We start from the raw sequence: 27,940 nt of genomic DNA, 5'->3' as shown, positions 1-27,940 counted from the left end.
ACACTTTATGCAGCAGCTCTGACATGTCGGGGTAGTTGCGAATGAACTTCTGCACCACCAAATTCAGCACATGCGCCAGACAAGGGATGTGCGTCAAACCGGCTAGTCCCAGAGCTGCAGCGAGATTTCGCCCATTATCGCACACCACCAGGCCGGGCTTGAGGCTCACCGGCAGCAACCACTCGTCGGTCTGTTGTTCTATACCCCGCCACAACTCCTGTGCGGTGTGGGGCCTGTCCCCCAAACATATGAGTTTCAGAATGGTCTGCTGACGTTTACCCCGGGCTGTGCTGAAGTTGGTGGTGAAGGTGTGTGGCTGACTGGATGAGCAGGTGGAAGAAGAGGAGGAGGAAGCTGAGTAGGAGGAGGAGGAGACAGGAGGCAAAGAATGTTGCCCTGCGATCCTTGGCGGCGGAAGGACGTGCGCCAAACAGCTCTCCGCCTGGGGCCCAGCCGCCACTACATTTACCCAGTGTGCAGTTAGGGAGATATAGCGTCCCTGGCCGTGCTTACTGGTCCACGTATCTGTGGTTAGGTGGACCTTGCCACAGATGGCGTTGCGCAGTGCGCACTTGATTTTATCGGATACTTGGTTGTGCAGGGAAGGCACGGCTCTCTTGGAGAAGTAGTGGCGGCTGGGAACAACATACTGTGGGACAGCAAGTGACATGAGCTGTTTGAAGCTGTGTGTGTCCACCAGCCTAAATGACAGCATTTCATAGGCCAGTAGTTTAGAAATGCTGGCATTCAGGGCCAGGGATCGAGGGTGGCTAGGTGGGAATTTACGCTTTCTCTTAAATGTTTGTGAGATGGAGAGCTGAACGCTGCCGTGTGACATGGTTGAGATGCTTGGTGACGCAGGTGGTGGTGTTGGTGGTACATCCCATGTTTGCTGGGCGGCAGGTGCCAACGTTCCTCCAGAGGCAGAGGAAGAGGCCGAGGCGGCGGCAGCAGCAGCAGCAGAAGAGGCCGAGGCGGCAGCAGCAGAAGAGGTAGCAGGGGGAGATTGAGTGACTTCCTTGTTTTTAAGGTGTTTACTCCACTGCAGTTCATGCTTTGCATGCAGGTGCCTGGTCATGCAGGTTGTGCTAAGGTTCAGAACGTTAATGCCTCGCTTCAGGCTCTGATGGCACAGCGTGCAAACCACTCGGGTCTTGTCGTCAGCACATTGTTTGAAGAAGTGCCATGCCAGGGAACTCCTTGAAGCTGCCTTTGGGGTGCTCGGTCCCAGATGGCGGCGGTCAGTAGCAGGCGGAGTCTCTTGGCGGCGGGTGTTCTGATTTTGCCCACTGCTCCCTCTTTTGCTACGCTGTTGGCTCGGTCTCACCACTGCCTCTTCCTCCGAACTCTGAAAGTCAGTGGCACGACCTTCATTCCATGTGGGGTCTAGGACCTCATCGTCCCCTGCATCGTCTTCCACCCAGTCTTGATCCCTGACCTCCTGTTCAGTCTGCACACTGCAGAAAGACGCAGCAGTTGGCACCTGTGTTTCGTCATCATCAGAGACGTGCTGAGGTGGTATTCCCATGTCCTCATCATCAGGAAAAATAAGTGGTTGTGCGTTAGTGCATTCTATCTCTTCCACCCCTGGGGAAGGGCTAGGTGGATGCCCTTGGGAAACCCTGGCAGCAGAGTCTTCAAACAGCATAAGAGTCTGCTGCATAACTTGAGGCTCAGACAGTTTCCCTGATATGCATGGGGGTGTGACAGACCGATGGGCTTGGTTTTCATGCGCCATCTGTGCGCTTTCTGCAGAAGACTGGGTGGGAGATAATGTGAACGTGCTGGATCCACTGTCGGCCACCCAATTGACTAATGCCTGTACCTGCTCAGGCCTTACCATCCTTAGAACGGCATTGGGCCCCACAAAATATCGCTGTAAATTCTGCTGGCTACTGGGACCTGAGGTAGTTGGTTCACTAGGACGTGTGGCTGTGGCAGAACGGCCACGTCCTCTTCCAGCACCAGAGGGTCCACTAACACCACCACGACCATGTCCACGTCCGCGTCCCTTATTAGATGTTTTCCTCATTGTTCCCGTTCACCACAATTTTGAGAATGGCAAATTTGGGAATAGTTTTTCAACCCAGAACAAAAAGTGTGCTTTTACGGTCACTACAAATAACTTGACCAGCTAAAACAGTACAGATTTGGTTGAATAGAAATGTGAGGCCTGTTTTTTTTTTGCACTGTGTGACAGGTATAGGTTTAATCACAGAATTAGACTTCTATCTGCATGGTAGCGTGTGTCTTAGGTTTTTCAGAATGACACTATCAGCACCTTCAATGTAAGATATCCTTTTTGGGATAGATTTCAAGTAGGCCTCATATAGCAGAAACTAGTTATTTTGAGAATGGCAAATTTGGGAATAGTTTTTCAACCCAGAACAAAAAATTTGCTTTTACGGTCACTACAAATAACTTGACCAGCTAAAACAGTACAGATTTGGTTGAATAGAAATGTGAGGCCTGTTTTTTTTTGTGCTGTGTGACAGGTATAGGTTTAATCACAGAATCAGACTTCTCTCTGCACGGTAGCGTGTGTCTTAGGTTTTTCTGAAGGACACTATCAGCACCTTCAATGTAAGATATCCTTTTTGGGATAGATTTCAAGTAGGCCTCATATAGCAGAAACTAGTTATTTTGAGAATGGCAAATTTGGGAATAGTTTTTCAACCCAGAACAAAAAATGTGCTTTTACGGTCACTATAAATAACTTGACCAGCTAAAACAGTACAGATTTGGTTGAATAGAAATGTGAGGCCTGTTTTTTTTTGCGCTGTGTGACAGGTATAGGTTTAATCACAGAATCAGACTTCTATCTGCACGCTAGCGTGTGTCTTAGGTTTTTCTGAATGACACTATCAGCACCTTCAATGTAAGATATCCTTTTTGGGATAGATTTCAAGTAGGCCTCATATAGCAGAAACTAGTTATTTTGAGAATGGCAAATTTGGGAATAGTTTTTCAACCCAGAACAAAAAATGTGCTTTTACGGTCACTACAAATAACTTGACCAGCTAAAACAGTACAGATTTGGTTGAATAGAAATGTGAGGCCTGTTTTTTTTTTGCACTGTGTGACAGGTATAGGTTTAATCACAGAATTAGACTTCTATCTGCACGGTAGCGTGTGTCTTAGGTTTTTCTGAATGACACTATCAGCACCTTCAATGTAAGATATCCTTTTTGGGATAGATTTCAAGTAGGCCTCATATAGCAGAAACTAGTTATTTTGAGAATGGCAAATTTGGGAATAGTTTTTCAACCCAGAACAAAAAATGTGCTTTTTACGGTCACTACAAATAACTTGACCAGCTAAAACAGTACAGATTTGGTTGAATAGAAATGTGAGGCCTGTTTTTTTTTGCGCTGTGTGACAGGTATAGGTTTAATCACAGAATCAGACTTCTCTCTGCACGGTAGCGTGTGTCTTAGGTTTTTCTGAAGGACACTATCAGCACCTTCAATGTAAGATATCCTTTTTGGGATAGATTTCAAGTAGGCCTCATATAGCAGAAACTAGTTATTTTGAGAATGGCAAATTTGGAAATAGTTTTTCAACCCAGAACAAAAAATGTGCTTTTACGGTAACTACAAATAACTTGACCAGCTAAAACAGTACAGATTTGGTTGAATAGAAATGTGAGGCCTGTTTTTTTTTTGCGCTGTGTGACAGGTGTAGGTTTAATCACAGAATTAGACTTCTATCTGCACGGTAGCGTGTGTCTTAGGTTTTTCTGAATGACACTATCAGCACCTTCAATGTAAGATATCCTTTTTGGGATAGATTTCAAGTAGGCCTCATATAGCAGAAACTAGTTATTTTGAGAATGGCAAATTTGGGAATAGTTTTTCAACCCAGAACAAAAAATGTGCTTTTACGGTCACTACAAATAACTTGACCAGCTAAAACAGTACAAATTTGGTTGAATAGAAATGTCAGGTCTATTTTTTTGGCGCTGGGTGACAGGCTCAATTTGCCCCTGATGTAGTATATGGCCAAAAAATAACCACACTATTGATGGTTAAATGCACTTGGGTGACACAGGCTCAGCCTGCACCAGATGTAGTATATGGCCAAAATATAACCAGACTGTTGATGGTTAAATGCACTTCGGTGACACAGGCTCAGCCTGCAGCTGATGTAGTATATGGCCAAAAAATAACCAGACTGTTGATGGTTAAATGCACTTCGGTGACACAGGCTCAGCCTGCAGCTGATGTAGGATATAGCACAAAATAACCACACTATTGATGGTTAAATACACTTGGTGATAGCTTGTGCTGGCGCACCACAAGTCACAAAATGGCCGCCGATCACCCCAGAAAAAAGTGATCTAAAAACGCTCTGGGCAGCCTCAAAAAAGTGAGCAAGTCGATATTAGCACTTCAATGATCCATAGCTGCAGATCGATCACAGAATGAAGTCTTTTGGAGGAGTTAATCTGCCTAATCTCGCCCTAACGTCGCAGCTGCAACCTCTCCCTATGCTTGAATCAGCAGAGTGACGTGCAGCGCTACGCGACCCAAGCTTATATAGAGGCTGGGTCACATGCTGCACTGGCCAATCACAGCCATGCCAATAGTAGGCAAGGCTGTGATGGCCTCTTGGGGCAAGTAGTATGACGCTTGTTGATTGGCTGCTTTGCAGCCTTTCAAAAAGCGCCAAGAAAGCGCCGAACACCGAACCCGGACACCCCAAAATTCGGTACGAACCCGAACTATACAGTTCGGGTTCGCTCATCCCTACCCATGAGTATTTTCCCTTTTTGCAGATATTGCATTGATGTTGGGGAATTCATTCCTAAACCAGTAACTTACCACTTCCTTTGGTGCCATATGGCAAAGCATACAAAGATGAAGTCTGTGTCCAGAAATAGTCACTGAGCTGCAGGAAGAAGCTGTGATTTCTTGAGTAACTGAAATAAATTAGAAGAGGGGAAAGAGGATCAGGATCCTGGTAACATCAGTGAAGTATTCAGTGCACACATAGCAATACTAAAGAGTACCCATCTATAGCATTTACAGTCTAATAATATCATAGCTGGTACCAAAATTAGTCATCTGCAACCAGCATGTAAGGGGGTAGCAGCACCCAGCTTACAATTTGAAGGTGGGGATGTCCAGGAATATAAAAAAAACCATGGCTGCTTCCTTTCAAAAACAGTGCCACCCCTTCCACCGGTTGTGTGTAGTACTGCACCTCTGCCTTATTAACGTCAATAGAGCTGAGCTGCAATGCCAGATATAATGCATGGATGTATGTTTTGCAAACTTTGGAAGAAAGCAACCAGGTTTTTCTAATCTGGAACAACTTGTTAGTGGCAGCATCATGTTTAATAAATTAAAGGGCGTCTGTCAGCAGAAGGGGACACAATGGGGATTATTACTGTGAAGGGGGCACAATGTTGATTATTACTGTGAAGGGGGCACAGTGGGCATTATTACTGTGAAGGGGCACAATGGGGATTTCTACTATAGAGGGGTCACAGAGGGCATTACTACTATGAAGGGGGCACAATGGGCATTATTACTATGAAAGGGGCACAGTGGGCATTATTACTATAAAGGGGGCACAAGGGGGATTATTACTATGAAGGGGACACAAGGGGGATTATTACTGTGGAGGGGGCACAATGGGGATTATTACTGTGAAGGGGCACAATAGGGATTTTTACTGCGAAGGGGACACAATGGGGATTATTACTGGGAAGGGGGCACAATGGGGATTATTACTGTGAAGGTGCCCAATGGGGATTATTACTGTGAAGGGGGCACAATGGGGATTATTACTGTGAAGGGGGCACAAAGAGGGCATTACAACTGAGAAAGGGGTAAAAAATGTTTTAAAGTATTGGGGGGGTGCCAAAGAAAGGACCCGCCCCGGGTGCCAAACACCCTAGGCACGCCACTGCATACTGCTGCAATGCACAGACCCTTTACATGTGGGACCTTCCATTTCCTGATTCAGCTAAGCAAAGAGACATGTCCCAATATCTAAGGGCTGTTGTTGCTTGTTTATTGGAATCCACTGTTCTAACTCAATTTCCTGGTTAACCTTCTTAGGCCTCCTGCACACGACCGTATGGCTATTTCAGTGTTTTGCGGTCCGTTTTTCATGGATCCGTTGTTCTGTTTTTTTGTTTCCGTTGTGTTTCCATTTCCGTTCTGTTTTTCCGTATGGCATATACAGTATACAGTAATTACATAGAAAAAATTGTACTGGGCATAACATTTTCAATAGATGGTTCCGCAAAAACGGAACGGATACGGAAGACATACGGATGCATTTCCGTATGTGTTCCTTTTTTTGCGGACCCATTGACTTGAATGCAGCCACGGAACGTGATTTGCGGGCAATAATGGGACATGTTCTATCTTTCAACGGAACGTAAAAACGGAAATACGGAAACGGAATGCATACGGAGTACATTCCGTTTTTTTTGCGGAACCATTGAAATGAATGGTTCCGTATACGGACCGTATACGGAACGCAAATAATGGCCCGCAAAACGAAAAAAAAAAACGGTAGTGTGAAAGAGGCCTTAAGGCGAGATCACATCACTTTTTATTTTTCCATTCTTCTGATCTGTCAAAAACACGGATCCTGAGCATCAGTTATGCACATTTGGCATCTGTTTGAGTCATTTCCATCAGAGATCCACTACTTTAGCAGGACTTTTTTTGCGGCTAAAATAACGGATCTCTGATTTTAAAAAATGGCTCAAATAGATGCCAAATGTGCATAACTGATGCTCAGGATGTTTTTTTTTTTTTTTTTTTTTTACAGAATCCTATTTTTTTCTGTGTAAGCAACCATTCTAGATGCTCTCAAGGGAATGTTACCTACTGGTGGTTCCTCATATGCTGAGTAGCTACTGTATGCGTAAATACTAATTTTAACTCCAGTGTCAACTTCTTTACCAGTTCATAAAACTTGTGTTGCATATGGTGGTAATTCCATAAATATTTTTTTTTTTCTTTTTCCAATGTCACCTCTAGAGAGTAACCATACAATATACTATATAAAGTATACTGTACATACTAAATAAAGAAAGGACTATATAGAAATAAGCCGGGATGTCCAGCTTCCAAAAAACACGGCAAGCAAGTCTACATGTTTCGGATACTCTAATACTGATCCTTATAGAGTATTCGAAACATGTAGACTTGCTTGCCGTGTTGGATTTTTTTATTCTGTGTGACATTGGAATAAAGAACTACGTCTTTTTTGGAAGCTGGACATCCCGGCTTATTTCTATATAGTCCTAACTGGTGCCTTTTCCAAGCACAGTCCGTGCTTCAAGACTGATCAGGTGAGAGCAGCCCACGGAACGTTTTACCTTTGTGTAAATAAAGAAATGATTTGAATATTTACTTGGTTTGAACAAATTGATTTAACTTTTCAGGATTTTCCTCCAGTTCCAGATGTTTAAAGGGAACCTGTCATCAACTTTAGGCCTCATGCACACGGCCGTTGTGCAGCCGTTCCATGCATTGGGGACCGCAATTGCCACGGAAAGAAACACCACAGAAGCACTCTGTAGTGCTTCCGGTGTTCCGTGACTCCGTTCTGCATCTCTGGAATTGAAGACCCATTCAAAGTGAATGGGTCCGCATACGTCATGCGGGGTGCACACGGCCGGTGGCCGTGGATTGCCGACCCGCCGTTTGTGGGCCGCAATACGGCCACGGCCGCTGGGCATGAGGCCTTTGCTGACCTCACTGAAGGCAGCATAAAATAGTGACAGAAATGCTGATTTCAGCGGTGTGTCACACATGAGCTAAAAGTAAGTAGTTGCCGAGAACCAGCATCATAATCATTGCAGCCCAGGCCTTGAAAAGAGTCAAATCTACCTGAGAAGAGTCATGGTTATTCCTAATCTCCTGCTCTCCCGCCCATCTGCTGATGATTGGCAGTTCTCTCCTAGAGAGAAAGGGAGACAACTAGGTAGAAGACTGTCAGTCATCAGCAGGTGGGCGGGAGAGCAGGGATTCATGAATAGCCAGGACTCTTCTCAGGTGGCCGTGACTCTTTTCCAGGCCCAGTCTGCAATGATTGTGATGTTGGTTCTCGGCAACCACTTACTTTTAACTTATAAATGACAAACCGCTGAAATCAACTCACCTGTCTCTATTTTATTCTGCCGTTAGTATGGGCAGCATAAAGTTGATGACAGGTTCCCTTTAATTCTTGAGTACCAACTATCAGATCCTCCTCCTCTCTAGGAAGCCGATCATCATGTATCAGCGCTTGTTCTTCTCCAGAATGCTGAATAACATCTATCAGTAGTGCACTTTCTCTTCTCCAACATGATGACCAACACCTCAGCATCTTTAACCTTCAACAACTCAGCACTTGTCATGTACGGAATGCAGACTGAAATCTCAGCACATCAACCAATGCTGACCATTACTGTATGTCCGCACATTCAATATGCAGAAAGCTGATCACCCTCCATCAGCTCCTCTCTTCTACTGCTGAACACCATCTTTACCACCATTCTCCACAAAGTTGTTCAATACCACAGTAGGAAGGAATACACGGACAGTGAGCCCTAACTGGAACCCTGTCTACTTGCAGTGCAAGCCCTAGGCGGCAAGTCTATAAGTGTGAGCACAATCTATCTATGACCATCTATCCGCACTTATTCATAAAACATATTCTTTAACGTCACAATAAAACCGCTAAACTCTTTACTGATAACAAATGTCACAAATGAAAATGTCCAAAATAACTGAGACAATTTGGGAGTTAGGCTACTTTCACACTCGCGTTTGGTGCGGATCCCGTCATGGATCTGCACAGACGGATCCTCACCAATAATACAACCGCATGCATCCGTTCAGAACAGATGCATTCTGAAAGGATCCTTATACATTCAGAATGCATTACGGCAAAAGTAATCCGTTTTGGACCGCTTGTGAGAGCCCTGAAACGGATCTCACAAACGGAAACCAAAACGCCAGTGTGAAAGTAGCCTTAGGCTACTTTCACACCTGCGTTTGGTGCGGATCCGTCTGGTATCTGCACAGACGGATCCGCACCTATAATGCAAACGCTTAGATCCATTCAGAACGGATCCGTTTGCATTACCATGAACAAAAAAAAAAAAAAAAAATTTTTTTTTTATTTTTTTTTTGTTCATGATAATGCAAACGGATCCGTTCAGACTTTACATTGAAAGTCAATGGGGGACGGATCCGTTTGAAAATTGAGCCATACTGTGTCAACTTCAAACGGATCCGTCCCCATTGACTTACATTGTAAGTCTGGACGGATCCGTTCGCCTCCGCACGGCCAGGCGGACACCCGAACGCTGCAAGCAGCGTTCAGGTGTCCGTCTGCTGAGCGGAGCGGAGGACAAACGCTGCCAGACTGATGCATTCTGAGCGGATCCGCCTCCACTCAGAATGCATTAGGACTGGACGGATCCGTTCGGGGCCGCTTGTGAGAGCCTTCAAACGGAACTCACAAGCGGAGCCCCGAACGCTAGTGTGAAAGTAGCCTTAAATAACCAAAAAGGGTTATGTGCTAACACATTTGCTTCTATTATCCAAAATATACCTAACTAACGATATTCACATCTTATAATGCTGTGACATAGGCACATGTTAGCGGCAGGGTTCATGTCTCCCTCCAGAAGAGTTGCTGTTGCCAATGTGGTGCATCCATTTTCGGATGATGGATTAAACAGTGCTCTGTGAAATGTTCAGAGCTTGGGATATATTTTTTTATTACCTAACCATGCTTTTCACTTCTCCACAACTTTATCTGTGACCTGTCTGTTGTGTTCCTTGGTTTTCATGATGCTGATCACTAATGTTCACTAACAAACCCCTTAGGCCTTCGCAGAACAGCTGTGGTTAAACTGAGAATAAATTACACTAATTACACTACTAATTAGGTGACTGCTAAAAGCAATTGGTCACACTGGATTATTAAATGCATGCCACAATTTTCAGATTTTTATTTATTTAAAATTTTAAAAACCAAGTTTAATTTTCTTTTCTTTACACATACTTGATACTTTGTGTTGGTCTATCACATAAAATCCCAATAAAATAAATTTACGTTTGTGGGTGTAATGTGGAAAAGTTCAAGGGGTGTGAATACTTTTTCAAGGCACTGTATATGCTGTACCTTCATCATGGAAGATTGTAGAAGCCATTGGTATGATGAGTAGTAGCATTGTAGATACTTACTTGGGGATTACGGCAGCTGCTTTGGTAGCGACGTTTCCTGGCGTGCATGCAGCTCGGATATGCTCATATGACGTACTGAAAGGAGAGGCGACAATGTAAATAGAAATCCAAACCTGTATACTCCATAGTTTTGTTATATCTCTCCCTTCCCTTGTAGATTGTAAGCCCTTGCAGGCAGGGTCCTATCTCCTTCTGTACCAGTTTGTAACTCGTTTTGTTCATGCTTATTGTACTTTTTTATTTATTATATATGTACACCCCTTATCATATGTACAGCGCCATGGAATGAATGGTACTTTAATAATGAATAATAATATCTGTATTTGTGTATTCTATGAATACCAGGTTTTGCTATGTAAATTTAGTAAAACAGAATAGTACAAGGCAACATGGCTGGAAGATAATCCTCTGAAAACATCTCATGAACACTTGCTCACAATGCAATTATATTACTATTATATAATATTCGATGAGGTTAGTAAAGGGGCGGGGCGGTGACAACCTTTCAAACAGGATATAAGACTTGTAATCCTAAATTATGCTTTCAAAAAGTCAGAAATAAAGTTTCAGAATTTTTTTGGGCTTATTTTAAAATAAAATCACTGACACAAACGATAATGGAATTTACGTATCACTAATAGAAGTATTCACTGCCTGAAGAAACGTTGAATAGCTAGATTAAAACACTAACTTTTATTAGGTATGTGTTAAAAATAAATAAATAGATCAGAGGGACTTTTTTTGACACATCCAAATCAAAGAAAGAAAAAAGATTGCTATCGACCTACAAACATTTAGGCTGGGTTCACACGGGTGTTGCGAGTGACGTGCGGGAACAGATGCGGGTGCGTTGCGGGAAAATGCGTGATTTTTTCCCCACGAGTGCAAAGCGTTTTAATGCGTTATGCACGCGCGTGAGAAAAATCGTCATGTTTGGTACCCAGACCTGAACCCGGACTTCTTCACAGAAGTTTGGGTTAGGTGTTGTATAGATTTTATTATTTTCCCTTATAACATGGTTATAAGGGAAAATAATAGCATTCTGAATGCAGAATGCTTAGTAAAATAAGGATGGAGGGGTTAATTTTTTTTTATTTAACTCACCTTAATCCACTTGTTCGCTCAGCCCGGCTTCTCTTCTGTCTTCACCTGTGAGGAAAAGGACCTGTGGTGACATCACTGCGCTCATCACATGGTCCATCACCTCGGTGATAGATCATGTGATGGACCATGTGATGAGAGCAGTGACGTCACCACAGGTCCTTTTCCTCACAGGTGAAGACAGAAGAGAAGCTGGGCTACGCGAACAAGTGGATTAAGGTGAGTTAAATTATTATTATTATTTTTTTAACCCCTCCATCCCTATTTTACTAAGCATTCTGTATGAAGAATGCTATTATTTTCCCTTATAACCATGTTATAAGGTAAAATAATAAAGATCGGGTCCACATCCTGATCGTCACCTAGTAACCATGCGTGAAAATCGCACCGCATCTGCAATTGCTTGCGGATGATTGCGATTTTCACGCAGCCCCATTCACTTCTATGGGGCCTGCGTTGCGTGAAAAACGCACAATATAGAGCATGTTGCTCAGTGATGCGTGAAAATCACCGCTCATGTGCACAGCCCCATAGAAGTGAATGGATCCAAATTTAGTGCAGGTGCAATGCGTTCACCTCACGCATTGCACCCGCGCAGAAATCTCGCCCGTGTGAAAGGAGCCTTACGCATTGTAGCCAAATGCTTAATCCAGCTCCCCTGTCTGCCTGCTGTAGTGCCTTCTGACATGTACCAATGGCTCCAATGTGTTGTGCGTTGCAGTATAGATATTTTATACACGGCGCACAAAGACACAATGTAGCTGTACAACTGGCCATGCGCTATACACGTCTGCTGTAGCGCGTTCTGACAGATAGAGGGTCAGTAGCTACTGTGTATTGTTTGGCCAGTAAACACTATTTGCAGGAGTATGCTTAGCCAGGGATCGGGGGCTCCAACATGAGCACCCTTTAATAGTGGTCTAGTTTTCTACCACTCTGAATGTGCACACCCCATCCCCCCCCTCCATATGCTCAGACACCTTCACTACTGCCAGCAATTAAAGCGGCTAAGCGCCCTATACATGCTATATATAGAGTTTGCTGAGTCTGTATTCTCTGATCCTATCAATAGCTCTACGCGTTTCGCCGCAGGGCTCATCAGGAGCTAAAGATCGCTAAACTAAATACAGACAAACATACAACACCGCCCGCCTTGTGTGGTAAGGCGGCGGCATCGGCGCTAGGATGGGCGTGACGTGGCTGCCAAATTACGCTGTTTAAATAAAGAAAGTAAATCCCCGTAAGGTGGATCCAGCTCCTGTGCGGGCGAATGGAGAAGCTGAAGGCGCGGCTCAGACGCTCTTGTCAAAACACTCCATAGAGCAGCAGGGATATTGTGGCGATTTTGAGTGATATTGGCATCTATGAGGCAACATGCATATATAGGTAAGAGGATCAAGCGCACATAGTATGCGTGCGCATAGACATAGCTAAATAGCATCGATCCACCCCACATAACCATGGTTACTAAAAATGGTCAGGTCTAGGTAGGTGATCTGGTTTTTGTGGGGATGTAAAGTACAGCCCCAGATCATTGTTGTTTAGATCCTTCACAAAACTGTTGAACTCCATAGTGCTCCCTGACCACAATATCAGCACATCGTCGATGTACAGTAGCCATAAGTTAATATGCCCGGCCCATCTATTTCCATCATCAATGAAAACCACCTCTCATTCCCACCAGGCCAGGTAAAGTTTGGCAAAGGTAGGTGCACAGGGGCCCCCCCATTGCCACCCCCCTGAGCTGGTGGTACATGCGACGATCAAAGAGGAACACATTATGTTCCAAAATGAACTGAAGTAACTCCAACACAAATTTGTTGTGTCGCCATAAATGTGTGCCCCGTTCACGTAAAAAAAAATTTTTGGATGACCTCTAACTTTGTGATCACGTTCATCGAATCCCTCACATAAGATGGGAGAGCCAGCACAAAGGGCCGCAGGATTTTATCCACATATGTGCTCATACCCTGTGTAAGGCTCCCCATCCCAGAAACAATTGGTCTCTTCTTGAGAGGGGAGAGTCCTTTGTGGTCTTTGGGAAGACTATGAAAGCATGGGACCACCAGATGTTTCGGGAGTAAGAAGGAAAATTCCACCTGGCTGATAAGTTTGTTCTCATAGACCTTGAGGGAGGTTGGTGTCAAGGACCCTATAGCACTGATTAGAATGTTGAGACAGATCTCCCTGTATTGTTCCCAACCCATGATCGCAATATTCCCCCCCCCCCTTGTCAGCTGGTTTAATGGCAATGGAGGGGTCGCGCTCAAGGGATAGTAAAGCCTCCATCTACATTCTAGAAAGATTGGACCCACCTAGTCTCTGACCTTCCAACATCCGTAGTTGATCTGTAACATCCTTTAGGAATATATTCATTGGTGTATTGTCCCCCATTGGTGGATACTTGGTGGATAGAAGTTTCAAATCTGTGAAGGGTCCTTCACCAGGATCTCTCTCCCCCTCCTCCATCAAATCCACCAGGAGGCATACACCCTGCAACTCCTCTGGGTCAATGCCCAGTTCCAAGCACTGTTGATTATCGTGCGTGGCAAAAAACTTTTTCCATTTCAACTTTGTTACAAATAGGGTCAAATTCTTGACCCAATTGAAGAGGTTAAATGCACATGTGGGGACAAATGAAAGTGCATAAGTTCTCGGGGGTGCACCTAACCCCTCCCCCCCTCCCCATTGACGTGGTCTCCTACTTCTGCCTCCTCTCCCTCTTGATCTCCCCCTCACAGATGAAAAAATGGGGAATTGAGCTGCTGGATGAGAGGGGCCCTCGGATTTAATCTCCCCTTCCGAGGACAAGGGTTCAGTCTCCCCTACAAGTATTCTCATAGTTTTTGCCCTAAAGTCAAGGATACGACCTTCCTTAAAGTCGGATGTATCCCTCAAATATTGAGAGTGTTTCCGTGCTTTAAGCTGAGACGTAAATCGCTCAATGGTCTGTTGTAATATTAACTCTTTGCAGGCAAAATCAGGATTTTCTGAGAACTTTTTAGTCGCTGCAATCTGTTCCTGAAGTAGACAAGTGTTTTTCTCATGGATCACTCTCTCCTCCTCCAGAAGTAATGTCATAAGACGCAGTGAACTATCTATCGATTCTTTTTCCCATTTTTTACTGAATTTTGGTGACTGAACCCTGGACGTAGGTAAAAATGGGATACGTAGTCCCATTGGTACGATTTTGTTCCTAATGTATGTATCCAGCGTCTGTATCTCCCACCAGCCCCTCACATGGTCCTTGTATGTGTTTGTAAGTTGCTTAAAGGATCCTGACAGACTCAGGGTACACGAATCTGGCGGTAGTTGTGCTTCTGAAAAAACTAGTTTCGCCTCTTCATCCCATTTATCTGAGGCATGCTGTCAAAAAAAAACTGCCTTTCCTGATTATAAAGAATTGTTTTAATAATAGAATCACAGACACAAACGATAATGGAATTTACGTTTCACTAATAGAAGTATTCACTGCGCTATAGCAGGCAGACAGGGGAGCTGGATTAAGCATTTGGCTACAATGCGTAGATGTTTGTAGGTCAATAGCAATCTTTTTTTTCTTTTTCTTTCTTTGATTTAGATGTGTCAAAAAAAGTCCCTCTGATCTATTTATTTATTTTTAACACATACCTAATAAAATTTAGTGTTTAAATCTAGCTATTCAACCTTTCTTCAGGCAGTGAATACTTATTTGAAAATAAATAAATACATTTGCAACATTTTGCATTTTTATACCTGCAGTGCCCTAGAGGACCACTGGGTTAATTATTACTAAAAGTTTTTCTGTCATTTATTTCAGCAACGGTGTATCCCACATTGGTGGCAGATGCTTTTGAAATCTGGTTAAGGCCTGTGTGACAAAAGAGAATCCGTTTTCCAGGAAAACACCATTCATGTGGAGTGAGAAGCTGCCAGAGAAAAAACAACCGTGCCAGAAGACTAACCCAGGGAGACAGCAGCAAAGATTTTCACAGATTGTTTAGGACCGGGTGAGTGTGCCGGGACAGTAAAGATAACCTTGTACTTTGCTGCTCGAGGTTAGGTTATATCTCTTCAGCACCCACCACAGTGGGACTTGCATGTCCATGGTCAAATTTGGGAAGATTGCAAAGTGTTTAGAGACTCAGGGACTATGGGAAAAGTATGCTCTGTGTTATAGCTCAGAACTGTGCCTATTGTTGCTATCTGCACTTTTAGTTTTTTTTCCTAGGGGTACTTTAAGCCCCCTGCCTCTACTACTACTCCTCCTGTTTTTGCTACCACTCCAATCCTCCTCACAATTCTCGCACACCACTCACTCCAGTCTTGAAAAATGAGCAGAAAAGTGGGCATAATTAGCCTGTCAAGATGAATTAAGCCAGATTTATTAACTGTGACTTTTTAACCCTGTTAGTGACCAGCCTGTTTTGGGCCTTAATGACCAAGTGATTTTTTTTTTTCATTTTTTCATCATCACCATAACTTTTTTATTTTTCCGTATATGCAGTCGAATGAGGGATTGTTTTTTGTGGGACAAGTTGTAGTTTTTAATGGTGCCATTTTGGGGTACACATAACCTACCGATTAACTTTGATTAACTCTTTCTGGTAAGGGGATAGAAAAAAAAACAGCAATACTGCCACTGCATTTTTACATGAGAAATTTTGTTACATTCATTTTGTGGCATAGATAACATGATAACTTCATTCTCTGGCTCAGTACAATTACAGCGATACCAAATAATTTTTTTTTTAAGTTTTGCTACTTTTGCACAATAAAAACCATTTTTTTAAAAAAAGAAGAAGAAAATGTTTTTGCATCACTGCATCCCAAGATCCATATTTTTTACTTTTCTTTCTATGGAGCTGTGAGAGGCCTAATTTTTGAGAAACACCTGGTTGTTTTCATTGGTATCATTTTGGGGTATATAATAATTCTTGATCTCTTTTTGCTCTGCTTTTTTGGTGGTGAATAAGCAAAAAGCAGCAATTCTGGCTTTTTTTTTTTTTTTTTTTACGGCGTTCACCGTACTGGATAAATTACATGATAATTGTGTAGTGCAGGTCGTTACAGACACGGCGATACCAAAAATAAGGAGGAGATTAAATTTTTGCTATTTTTTCTATTGAAATACATTTTTTCAATAGTAAAAAAGTTTATTTTTTTTTTACTTGGAATTTTTTTTATTAAAACTTTTTTTTAACTATTTAATAATCCCACAAGGGGGCTATAATAGACTATCTTTGTATTTTACTGTCCAGGCTATACTGACATCCACCAGCAGGCGGTGCTAGAGAGGAACAGCCTGCTGGGACACGCTGGAGGCAGGCCTAGGCCCAGGCCTGCGTGCACTGATATCTGCAGCCCGCATTCTCATTCATTGGGTGCCAATAGGAGACAGAGGGCTCTATACGTGTGCTGTCCACATCTGTTTGGTCATTCCACAAATAGAGCATATCCTATTCTTGTCAGTTTTTTCGAGAAGAATAAGCAATTTTACAAGGGGTCTTGCAAAAAGTGCGGATGTACACGTTCAAAAAGGGAGAGTTTTTGCCTTTGCCATCACAACGTGTGACTACCTGACAGAAAATGACAGATTTGGCCTTTTAAAGGCATGTGGTCCTAAAATTTGGATCAGCTGAAAAACAGCCTGTTTCAGTTTAATCGTTATTTTCAATTAATTGAATGCTCAAAAAATGTTTTGTCTCACTCTCATTTCTTCTTGTTGCATGTTGAAGCTCTACTTGGAACCTTGTTAAGATCCAACAATGTAAAATATGATTTTTTGCCATTTTTCAAGTGGTCTTAAACTTTTGATCAGGACTGTACTTGCGTAATACAGCTGATCTAATGTAATGTAAATGAGCGGTGTACTACACAAATAGCATACGTATGTTGCCATATTATCGTAGTGTAGGTTCGTTTGATGTTTGCTACAAATGTATGCATGTAAAAGAATGCTGGTCTGCATGGGTAAAAGTATAAGTATAAGGCCACTTGCACACGTTGCAGAATATGCACAGGTTTTATGTGGATTCCCATGTGGAAAAACCGCAGTGTAGTACAGTACCAAACCGAACTACAAAGACCACACATGTAATACAAAAGCCTTCTTTATTATGTCATCTCTAAAAAAACATACAATACATAAATATACAAAGTAATAATGGAAAAGCAGTGTAGATCAACGCTGTAAGAATGATGGCCCCACAGAGCTCTAGGTCCGTATATTCACTGCTCAAAAAAATAAAGGGAACACTTAAACAACACAATGTAACTCCAAGTCAATCACACTTCTGTGAAATCAAACTGTCCACTTAGGAAGCAACACTGAGTGACAATCAATTTCACATGCTGTTGTGCAAATGGGATAGACAACAGGTGGAAATTATAGGCAATTAGCAAGACACCCCAATAAAGGAGTGGTTCTGCAGGTGGTTACCACAGACCACTTCTCAGTTCCTATGCTTCCTGGCTGATGTTTTGGTCACTTTTGAATGCTGCCGGTGCTTTCACTCTAGTGGTAGCATGAGACGGAGTCTACAACCCACACAAGTGGCTCAGGTAGTGCAGCTTATCCAGGATGGCACATCAATGCGAGCTGTGGCAAGAAGGTTTGCTGTGTCTGTCAGCGTAGTGTCCAGAGCATGGAGGCGCTACCAGGAGACAGGCCAGTACATCAGGAGGCGTGGAGGAGGCCGTAGAAGGGCAACAACCCAGCAGCAGGACCGCTACCTCCGCCTTTGTGCAAGGAGGAACAGGAGGAGCACTGCCAGAGCCCTGCAAAATGACCTCCAGCAGACCATAAATGTGCATGTGTCTGCTCAAACGGTCAGAAACAGACTCCATGAGGGTGATATGAGGGACCGACGTCCACAGGTGGGGTTTGTGCTTACAGCCCAACACCGTGCAGGACGTTTGGCATTTGCCAGAGAACACCAAGATTGGCAAATTCGCCACTGGCGCCCTGTGCTCTTCACAGATGAAAGCAGGTTCACACTGAGCACATGTGACAGACGTGACAGAGTCTGGAGACGCCGTGGAGAACGTTCTGCTGCCTGCAACATCCTCCAGCATGACCGGTTTGGCATTGGGTCAGTAATGGAGTGGGGTGGCATTTCTTTGGAGGGCCGCTCAGCCCTCCATGTGCTCACCAGAGGTTGCCTGACTGCCATTAGGTACCGAGATGAGATCCTCAGACCCCTTTTGAGACCATATGCTGGTGCGGTTGGCCCTGGGTTCCTCCTAATGCAAGACAATGCTAGACCTCATGTGGCTGGAGTGTGTCAGCAGTTCCTGCAAGACGAAGGCATTGATGCTATAGACTGGCCTGCCCGTTCCCCAGACCTGAATCCAATTGAGCACATCTGGGACATCATGTCTCGCTCTATCCACCAACGTCACGTTGCACCACAGACTGTCCAGGAGTTGGCAGATGCTTTAGTCCAGGTCTGGGAGGAGATCCCTCAGGAGACCGTCCGCCACCTCATCAGGAGCATGCACAGGCGTTGTAGGGAGGTCATACAGGCACGTGGAGGCCACACACACTACTGAGCCTCATTTTGACTTGTTTTAAGGACATTACATCAAAGTTGGATCAGCCTGTAGTGTGTTTTTCCACTTTAATTTTGAGTGTGACTCCAAATCCAGACCTCCATGGGTTGAAAAATTTGATTTCCATTTTTTTATTTTTGTGTGATTTTGTTGTCAGCACATTCAACTATGTAAAGAACAAAGTATTTCAGAAGAATATTTAATTAATTCAGATCTAGGATGTGTTATTTTTGTGTTCCCTTTATTTTTTTGAGCAGTGTATTATATTAATTCATACAGATTAATTCATCACACTTATATATGAGTAAATATATAAGCGTACTCCCCCAGAGGAAGCAAGGCGAAACGTACGTCAGGGTTTTTCTGCCCCTCCTGGCTCCAGGTCTGTATGTCTCATTTACTCCAGTGCTTTCCCAACCCTCTTATTCTGTGCCCTCCGGCATTATTCTAACTAGGAAGGCCATCTGGATTTCTGGATCATTACTATTACAGTTTTGTTTTATTATTTCCCCAAAGTAAATTGATGTTTATGATAATATGGTGTTAGGGATTGGAATTTGACGCGATTTCTTAATATAGCACTGGTGTTAGTGAGCGATTCAGTTCACACCTCTGCATTACTTGTTGAATTGTCAACATTACTAGTTATATATTTTTAAGTGTGATGAATTAATATAATATATACAGACCTAGAGCTCGGTGGGGCCATCATTCTCACAGCGTTGATCTACACTGCTTTTCCATTATTACTTTGTATATTTATGTATTGTATGTCATTTTGGAGATGACATAATAAAGAAGGCTTTTGTATTACATGTGTGGTCTTTGTAGTTAGGTTTGGTAGTTATGTTCCCACACATGAATTTTTGCTTTACTGCTGTTTTTCTTTGGTTCTCTGTGTAGTACGGTACTAGCAATGTGTATGAGAAAAGACAATTCTCATGTACACTTTGCAGATTTTTTCTGCATGGAAATTGACCTGCTGTGCAGATTTCCAAATCGGCAGCATGTCAATTATGCTTGCAGTTTTAATTTCACCATTTTCAAAAGAAGGTTGAGATCTGTGGCAAATCTGCATCAATTAAGTGCCAAAAACCATAATAAGGATTTGATTGTGTTGCTGTATCAATGCATGTAGCTTGGTTCTGTTACTGTATCTATACATACAGCTTTGTTGTATTACTGAATGTATACACCTAGCTTAGGTTCTGTTACTGTATCTATACACTATACCTCCCAACTCTGTAAATGAACAAATTTTTCCGCACTAGGCCACGCCTAACTTACATAACTATGCACCTAATCCCAACCAGTCCTCTTAATGCACATAGTAATTATTCCCCCTTCATGCCACCGAACAGTATATATGCCCATATTGTGCCCCCTCACAGAATAATGCCTAGCTGTGCCCCCAGTAATATGCCTAGTTATATGCCCCCAGTGATATGCCATGTTATGTGCCCCCTTACGGAATTATGCCCAGCTGTTCCCACAGTAATATGCTCTGTTATGTGCGTCCAGTAATATGCCCATTTATGTTTCCCAGTAATATGCCCAGCTGTGCCCCCAGTAATATGCCCAGTTATGTTCCGCCAGTAATATGCCCAGCTGTGCCCCCAGTAGTATGTCCAACTGTGCCCCAGTAATATGCCCAGCTGTGCCCCCAGTAGTATGTCCAGCTGTGCCCGAGTAATATGCCCAGCTGTGCCCCCAGTAGTATGTCCAGTTATGTGCCCTTCACAGAAAGTAAAAAAAATAAACACCACACACTTACCTTGTTCCTAGCAGCAGCAGCAGCAGGACATCGGCTGCTCTGGTTTGTGGAAAAGGCGGAGCCGAGGCTGACTGCCGGCCGGCCCCACCCCCCCACACAGACAAGAGGTGTGGAGAGTCGGCAGGGGGAGGAATAATGAAGCAGGGAGCCAATGCCGGCTCTCTACTTCATCATAATATACAGGCAACCGTCTCTGCTTCCTATGGAAAGCTTCTTATGCCAGAAAGCGGGGCATACCTCCCCCATATTGGGACAGCGGGACAGCCACTGCAATCCGGGACTGTCCCATCGGATCTGGGGCGGTTGGGAGGTATGATACACACGGCTTGGTTTAGGGGGCACAGTACAGTGCAGGGGGCACAGTACAGGGCAGGGGCACAGTACAGGGCAGGGGCACAGTACAGGGCAGGGGACACGGCATAATACAGAGCAGGGGGCACAGTACAGGGCAAGGGGCACAGTACAGGGCGGGGGGCACAGTACAGGGCGGGGGGCACAGTACAGGGCGGGGGACACAGTACAGGGCAGAGCACACAGTACAGAGCAGGGGCACAGGGCAGGTGGCACAGTACCGGCTGCAGTGGTGCTCAGAGGGCTGAGACAGCGCTGCTGCTCATGGTTGCTCCAGCTTCTTGGCTGTCTGTTACAGCCAGAGCAGGAGGTCAGTGGCGCTACATGAGAGGCAGGCAGGCAAGAGAGGCGGTCGGTTGGCCGGGAGGGCAGTTGGGCGGCCAGGCAGTCAGTCACATCCAGGGTCCACATGGTGCTTCTTGTCATCTGGGAGCGGGCTCTGTTTGTCACTTGAAATGATTGGTGGAGAAGGAGCTTCCGCTCACTGCTGCTCCACTAATCAGATAACACAGTGCAGCAGAGGAGAAGTAGGAGAATTCCTCTCTCCCCTCTCCTCTTGTTTAAGTATGCAACGTTACAGCCCCCACCTCCCCTCAGTCAGCGAAAATATAAAATAAATGAACATTAAATTAATAGAAATATGGCCCTGCTTGCCACACCCCTGCTACTGCTCCCGGGTTCCTACTGAGCTCAGACCCAGAATCAGTTGCTTCCCCGATAGCTATGCCAATGGTCCTCCCTCTAGAGAACCCAGGAGCCCTCTCAACGAAGGCCAAACTGTGACGGCGTGGTGTGGGAAGGGAACTCCACACCAAACACAAAAGGGAGGGAGAAGGTACCAGGCCTGCAAACTAGGGAAAGGGGGAAGGTCACCGTCTAATAAATCCCAACCCAAGCCCTGACTGCTAACAGAATGAACAGACCCCGATGGTAGGACTGTTCATCCGCAGGAACCTAAGCCTGGCTAAACCTAGAAGGCCCTGAAGATAGTGATTGGGCCACAGATGACCTGTTCCTTCCCAGCTGAGGGAACAAGAGTCTGCCTCAGGTCTGGCACCAAGAGACAGGGAAATAAACACAATACAAAAAGGAAAGACACTTAACTCCCGGTAAACGGAAAGCAGGAACTCAGCCGAGATCCAAATGATCCACAACCAGAATGAGCTATCAACCGCAAGGAGTGATGGGTAAAGCCAGACTAAGAAGGGAGTAGTAATGGTCACATGATCTACACCTGAAAAGGAGGTGTGGACATCCCAGCAACACATAGACAAAGTGAAACAAAAAGAAGCTCTCAGATCACTGACGTGCAGCCAGTCTTTCAGATCTTCTACCACCTGTTACGAGTGTGACACAAACATAGACAAAGAATCGGACTAGCAGATACCTGTTCCCAAGTTAGTCCATTGGCAAATAGACAAAGCTGTACAACAAGACATAACAGGCAGAAACAAGAATGCTAGGAAACATCAAGCAGGGACCAAGACAAGGTGACCTTGATGCTTCACTAGGTGACCGCACAGACAGGGCAAATGGAATAATTGCAGGTCAAGCTAGAGACAGACTGACCTCAAACCCACAGCCCTCAGGATACTATAGAAAGGTAACGAGGTCATCTGACCACCTAGCAGACACACCCAGACAGAACAGGGAACGTTAACACCAACAAACCAGGAGTAACAAGAAAAACAGCAGGGAACAGTTCACTTACAGATCACATACACTGCAGCCAGCACGCCCAAACAAATAACCGTCAAGCACGTAATCCACCAAAGCCAGTATGAGTTAAATGGTCAGCCAGCGTACACAGCCATAAATCGTGACAATAAATAACTAAACAGTGAAGGCACAGGGAGACCAATAAAAGCCACAACTACACTTAGATCCTAGCAACCAACCTACATGGAATCCACGGCAGTCAGTATGCCGGAGCTACTAAAGCGAGTACGTAAAGCGAGCAAACCGTGACACAGTGAACTACGTGCCCTGATCCTGTGAAATTATTAAATGACATTTTTCTACTAGGAGGTTAGGTTAGTCACAGTCATGCTCAGTCTTGGCTAGGATTCTATATTATCGGCTTATGAGTGACATAGTGCGTGATTTAATTACTGTTAATCAGAGGTACGGTGAAAGATGACACACTAATAAGGACTGACTCCTGCTGATAAGAGAAGTCATGGCCTACAGTAAGGCCCTCATGGGCATGAACAGAGTAAAGCATTGGACAGACTGAATCACACATATTAATATATCTGGATGCATTTGGAGAGTCCATTTATATCTTGTACAAAGATGCCCTGACTTGTCTGGAGTATGGCAGGGTTTTTTCCTTTAGGCTACTTTCACACTAGCGTTCGGAGCGGATCCGTCTGATGTTTCATCAGACGGATCCGCTCCGATAATGCAGACGTTCGCATCCGTTCAGAACGGATGCGTCTGCATTAAAACTTTGAAAATTTTCTAAGTGTGAAAGTTGTCTGAGCGGATCCGTTCAGACTTTACATTGTAAGTCAATGGGGAACGGATCCGCTTGAAGATTGAGCCATATTGTGTCATCTTCAAGCGGATCCGTCCCCATTGACTAACATTGTAAGTGTGGACGGATCCGCTCGCCTCCGCACGGCCAGGCGGACACCCGAACGCTGCAAGCAGCGTTCAGGTGTCCGCTCACTGAGCGGAGCGGAGGCTGAACGCTGGCAGGCGGATGCATTCTCAGTGGATCCGCCTCCACTGAGAATGCATTGGGGCCAGACGGATGCATTCGGGGCCGCTCGTGAGCCCCTTCAAACGGTGCGCACGAGCGGACACCCGAACGCTAGTGTGAAAGTAGCCTTAGTTCTGCTTTATGTGTTCAGGCTAGACCCAATTTTGAAGAAAGTCCAGATGACTAATGCTGGTGTGACGGCCAATTTGGGCAGTAATATGGAGGAGGCAAAGCATTGTGCTTATGTGAATGAAGTCATGTTCTTAATTACATCTCCTTGTGGTTGTGAGGTGGTATAGCAGGAGGTAGCAGCCTATGAACAAGTGTCCAATTTAGTGGGAAACAAAGAATAGTGAGGCCATGTGAACAGGTCAGAAGAGAAACAATTTCCTTGTCTTTCAATATAGTGGTAGATAAAATTAAGATCCTGATTGTTGTGTTTGGTGGTGGTGATAAAGGAAAATAAATTGGGAGTAATACACATGGCTTTTGTGGAAATTCTCATTCCAAGAGAAGATCATTCTCATCAATAGGTTTCTGTTGCCTTTAGCTTTATAGGGGGTGGTCTTTCTAATGCCAGATAGTCTGGTTACAATACTTTATTTTTTTTAGAGGAAAAGAATGAATAATGTTGAAAGAAAGATCCTCTACTTGTGTCATATAGACGGAAGCCTGGGCATGGTGTGCCCGAAGCTCTTCTTTGATTTTAGCACAAGCAAAGAATATTTCTGAAGCATTGTTGATTTCATATCAGGCTGGGAAAGGTTACAAAACAATCTTCAAAGAGTTTGAACTCCACCAATCCATAGTCAGATTATGTACAAATGAAGGAAATTCAAGACCACTATTACCCTCTCCAGGAATGATCGACCATCGAAGATCACTCAAAAAAGGGAAGAATGTAATAGTTTGTGAAGTTACAAAGAAACCTAAAGTTACCTCTAAGCAACTAAAAGCCTTTCTCACATTAATGTTCATGAGCCCACCATTAGGAGGACACTGAACAACAATGAGGTGCATGGCAGAATTGCAAGGAGGAAACAACTACTCTCCCAAAATAACATTGCGGCCCATCTGCAGTTTGATACAGGTCACATGGACAAGCCAGGAGGCTATTGGAACAATGTTTTATGGTTGGATGATACCAAAATAGAACTTTCTGGTTTAAATGAGAAGTGTTATGTTTCGAGAAAGGAAAACTATGCATTCCAGCATAAAAACCCCATCTCATCATCTGTAAAACATGGTAGAGGTAGTATCATGGGCCTGTTTTGCTGCATCTGGGCCAAGACAGCTTGCTATCATTAATGGAACAATAAATTCAGAATTATACCAGAAAATTTTAAAGGGAAATGTCAGAACATCCTTTATTGGGCTGAATCTCAACATGGGTCATGAATCTCAACATGGGTCATGCAGCAAGACAACGACCCTAAGTACAAATGTCGTTCTACCAAAGAATGGTTAAAAAAAAATTAAGTTTTGTAATGGCCAAGTCAAAGTCCTGACCTTAATCCAATAGAAATGTTGCAGAAGGACCTGAAGGTAGCAGTTTATAGGAGGAAACCCACCATCAAAACAGTTATGTTTTGTAGGGAGGAACGGGCTAAACTTTCTCCAAGTCAATGTGCAGGCATTTAGTTACAGTTTTGATGGTGACCTGCATTCCCTGGATTTTATGTGGCTGTCATGGCCCATGAACAGGTAGGAACAAGAGTTAGGGACCACTCATGAGACAGCCTTGACGCGGTGAGTGGCTTACTATGCTTTGGCCAAAATATAAACCAATGTCTCATCCAGCATGGAGGGCAGAGTGCTGGATGTAGTGTGCGATCACATTTGCATTTTCCGTTTGTATATGTATTTCGCCATAGTGATCTGCACCTACAGGCAGGTTGTGCTGACCCAACCCCTTATTTTTTTCTTTGTAGTATATATTGGAGGCGTGGCGATCTCCTTGGAGTCATTGCACACCTGACCAGTTAATCTGTCCTTGAGGCTGGTTTTAAAGTCAGTATAAAACTGAGTCTGCTTGTATAGAACCTACCATTAGCCATCTGGCTCCAGGAGAAGTATATGGTGGGTTCAGCATGCATGTTGGTACTTGCATCCCTGGATCCGATGAAAGCTGTAATGGCACCGGACGGGGTTACAAGCAAAGTGTACTTGGCTTGCATGCTGACCTGCATTCCCTGGATTTTATGTGGCTGTCAAGGCCCATGAACAGGTAGGAACAAGAGTTAGGGACCACTCATGAGACAGCCTTGACGCGGTGAGTGGCTTACTATGCTTTGGCCAAAATATAAACCAATGTCTCATCCAGCATGGAGGGCAGAGTGCTGGATGTAGTGTGCGATCACATTTGCATTTTCCGTTTGTATATGTATTTCGCCATAGTGATCTGCACCTACAGGCAGGTTGTGCTGACCCAACCCCTTATTTTTTTCTTTGTAGTATATATTGGAGGCGTGGCGATCTCCTTGGAGTCATTGCACACCTGACCAGTTAATCTGTCCTTGAGGCTGGTTTTAAAGTCAGTATAAAACTGAGTCTGCTTGTATAGAACCTACCATTAGCCATCTGGCTCCAGGAGAAGTATATGGTGGGTTCAGCATGCATGTTGGTACTTGCATCCCTGGATCCGATGAAAGCTGTAATGGCACCGGACGGGGTTACAAGCAAAGTGTACTTGGCTTGCATGCTGACCTGCATTCCCTGGATTTTATGTGGCTGTCATGGCCCATGAACAGGTAGGAACAAGAGTTAGGGACCACTCATGAGACAGCCTTGACGCGGTGAGTGGCTTACTATGCTTTGGCCAAAATATAAACCAATGTCTCATCCAGCATGGAGGGCAGAGTGCTGGATGTAGTGTGCGATCACATTTGCATTTTCCGTTAGTTACAGTTATTGCTGCACCAGATACTGAAAGCAAAGGGTCACATACTTTTACTACTCACAGACATGTGAATAAAAGTCTAATATTTTAACTCATTTGTTATCTACTTTTAGGACTTGTGTGGAAGTATGATGTAGTCTTAGGTCAAATTTATTCAGAAATATTGAAAATTCTAAAGGACTTCAAATGTTCAAGCACCACTGTATGTGAAGTACTATGATAAGGTCAAAACTACTTCCGAACGGTCTTATCCATGAGAAGAGCATGGTTAGGAGATGGAGACCATGGAACATTTTATATCTGAGTGTTTATTTACCAAAAAGGTCTGGGAGACATTATACCATGCATGACAGCTGCTCTGTATAGCCAGTTTCCTGCAATTCTGATGTAGTAAAAGTACCCTGTATATTATCAATGCAGTGTGTGTATACTTTCTCCAGATTGAAAGATGATGTCTGGCAATGACTAGCTGTCTTTTAGTACAGTGAAAAGGGAACATCAGGAACTCTTTAAAGAACATATATGATAAAGATTGAGGTGTTAAAAGGGTTGTGCGGTTTTCTGATATTGATGACCAATCTCCATGGTAGGTCATCAATGTGAGATCGCCGGGGGTCCAATTTCTGGCACCCCAACCAATCATCTTTTTGAAGGGGCCGCAGCACTCATGCAAGCACTTCGTCCTCCTCAATATTTACCTGCATGCTGTTGACATTGTGCAGTGTAATTACAAGTAAATGGGATAGATAATCAATATCAGAAAACCAGACAATCCCTTTAATCGTGGGAACGTGCTTCGGAGAAATGTCCACACATCTTCTTTTGTTTAGTGTTAAAACAAGAACCAGGGGCGTATTGTAACTACAATAGCGGCAGACCATGCGACTGCTATGGGGCCCAGGGCCAGAGGGGGCCCAGTCTTAGTTAGGATTATCTCCTCTTCTACTGGAGGTGAAAACTTGGACAGGACTCTACCCTCTAAAGCAGGGATGGCCAACGTGAGGCTCTCCAGCTGTTTCAAAACTACAACTCCCAGCATGCCCAGACTGCCTACAGCTATCAGCCTACAGTAGGGCATTGTGGGAGTTGTAGTTTTACAGCAGCTGGAGAGCCGCAGGTTGGCCATTCCTGTTCTAAAGGAACAATTTTTAGCAAATGAGGCAGCGGAAAAATGGCCCAAGGGTTATTGAAAAATTATTTAGGCAGAAACCCTTCTGTCCTGTGTGGCGGGCCTGGTTTGATCCTTGCTATGGGGCCCTTACTTCTCTATGTACACCACTGATAAGAACGTTTGTGTTTTTGCTTGTTTTCTCATTTTATCGTTAATTGTCTGTGAGGCTGGTTGTCAGCAGTAAAAGATAGAATAC

The 27,940-nt window shown here is 44.1% G+C and overlaps 1 protein-coding gene across 1 annotated transcript in view; it reads right to left on the bottom strand.

Moving 5' to 3' along the window:
* Positions 1-27,940, bottom strand: part of LOC121000927 (CMP-N-acetylneuraminate-beta-galactosamide-alpha-2,3-sialyltransferase 4-like) — a 144,423-nt gene that overhangs the window by 29,646 nt on the left and 86,837 nt on the right. Inside the window, exons 4-5 of the mRNA XM_040431721.1 lie at positions 10,209-10,283; positions 4,824-4,921 (exon numbers count right to left, since the gene is read on the bottom strand). Of these exons, the coding sequence (XP_040287655.1) occupies positions 4,824-4,921; positions 10,209-10,283 (173 nt within the window). The remainder of the gene's footprint in view (positions 1-4,823; positions 4,922-10,208; positions 10,284-27,940) is intronic.

Source organism: Bufo bufo, chromosome 1 (assembly GCF_905171765.1).
Source record: "Bufo bufo chromosome 1, aBufBuf1.1, whole genome shotgun sequence".
Classification (NCBI taxonomy): domain Eukaryota; kingdom Metazoa; phylum Chordata; class Amphibia; order Anura; family Bufonidae; genus Bufo; species Bufo bufo.
This window is presented reverse-complemented; position numbering and strand designations above follow the sequence as displayed.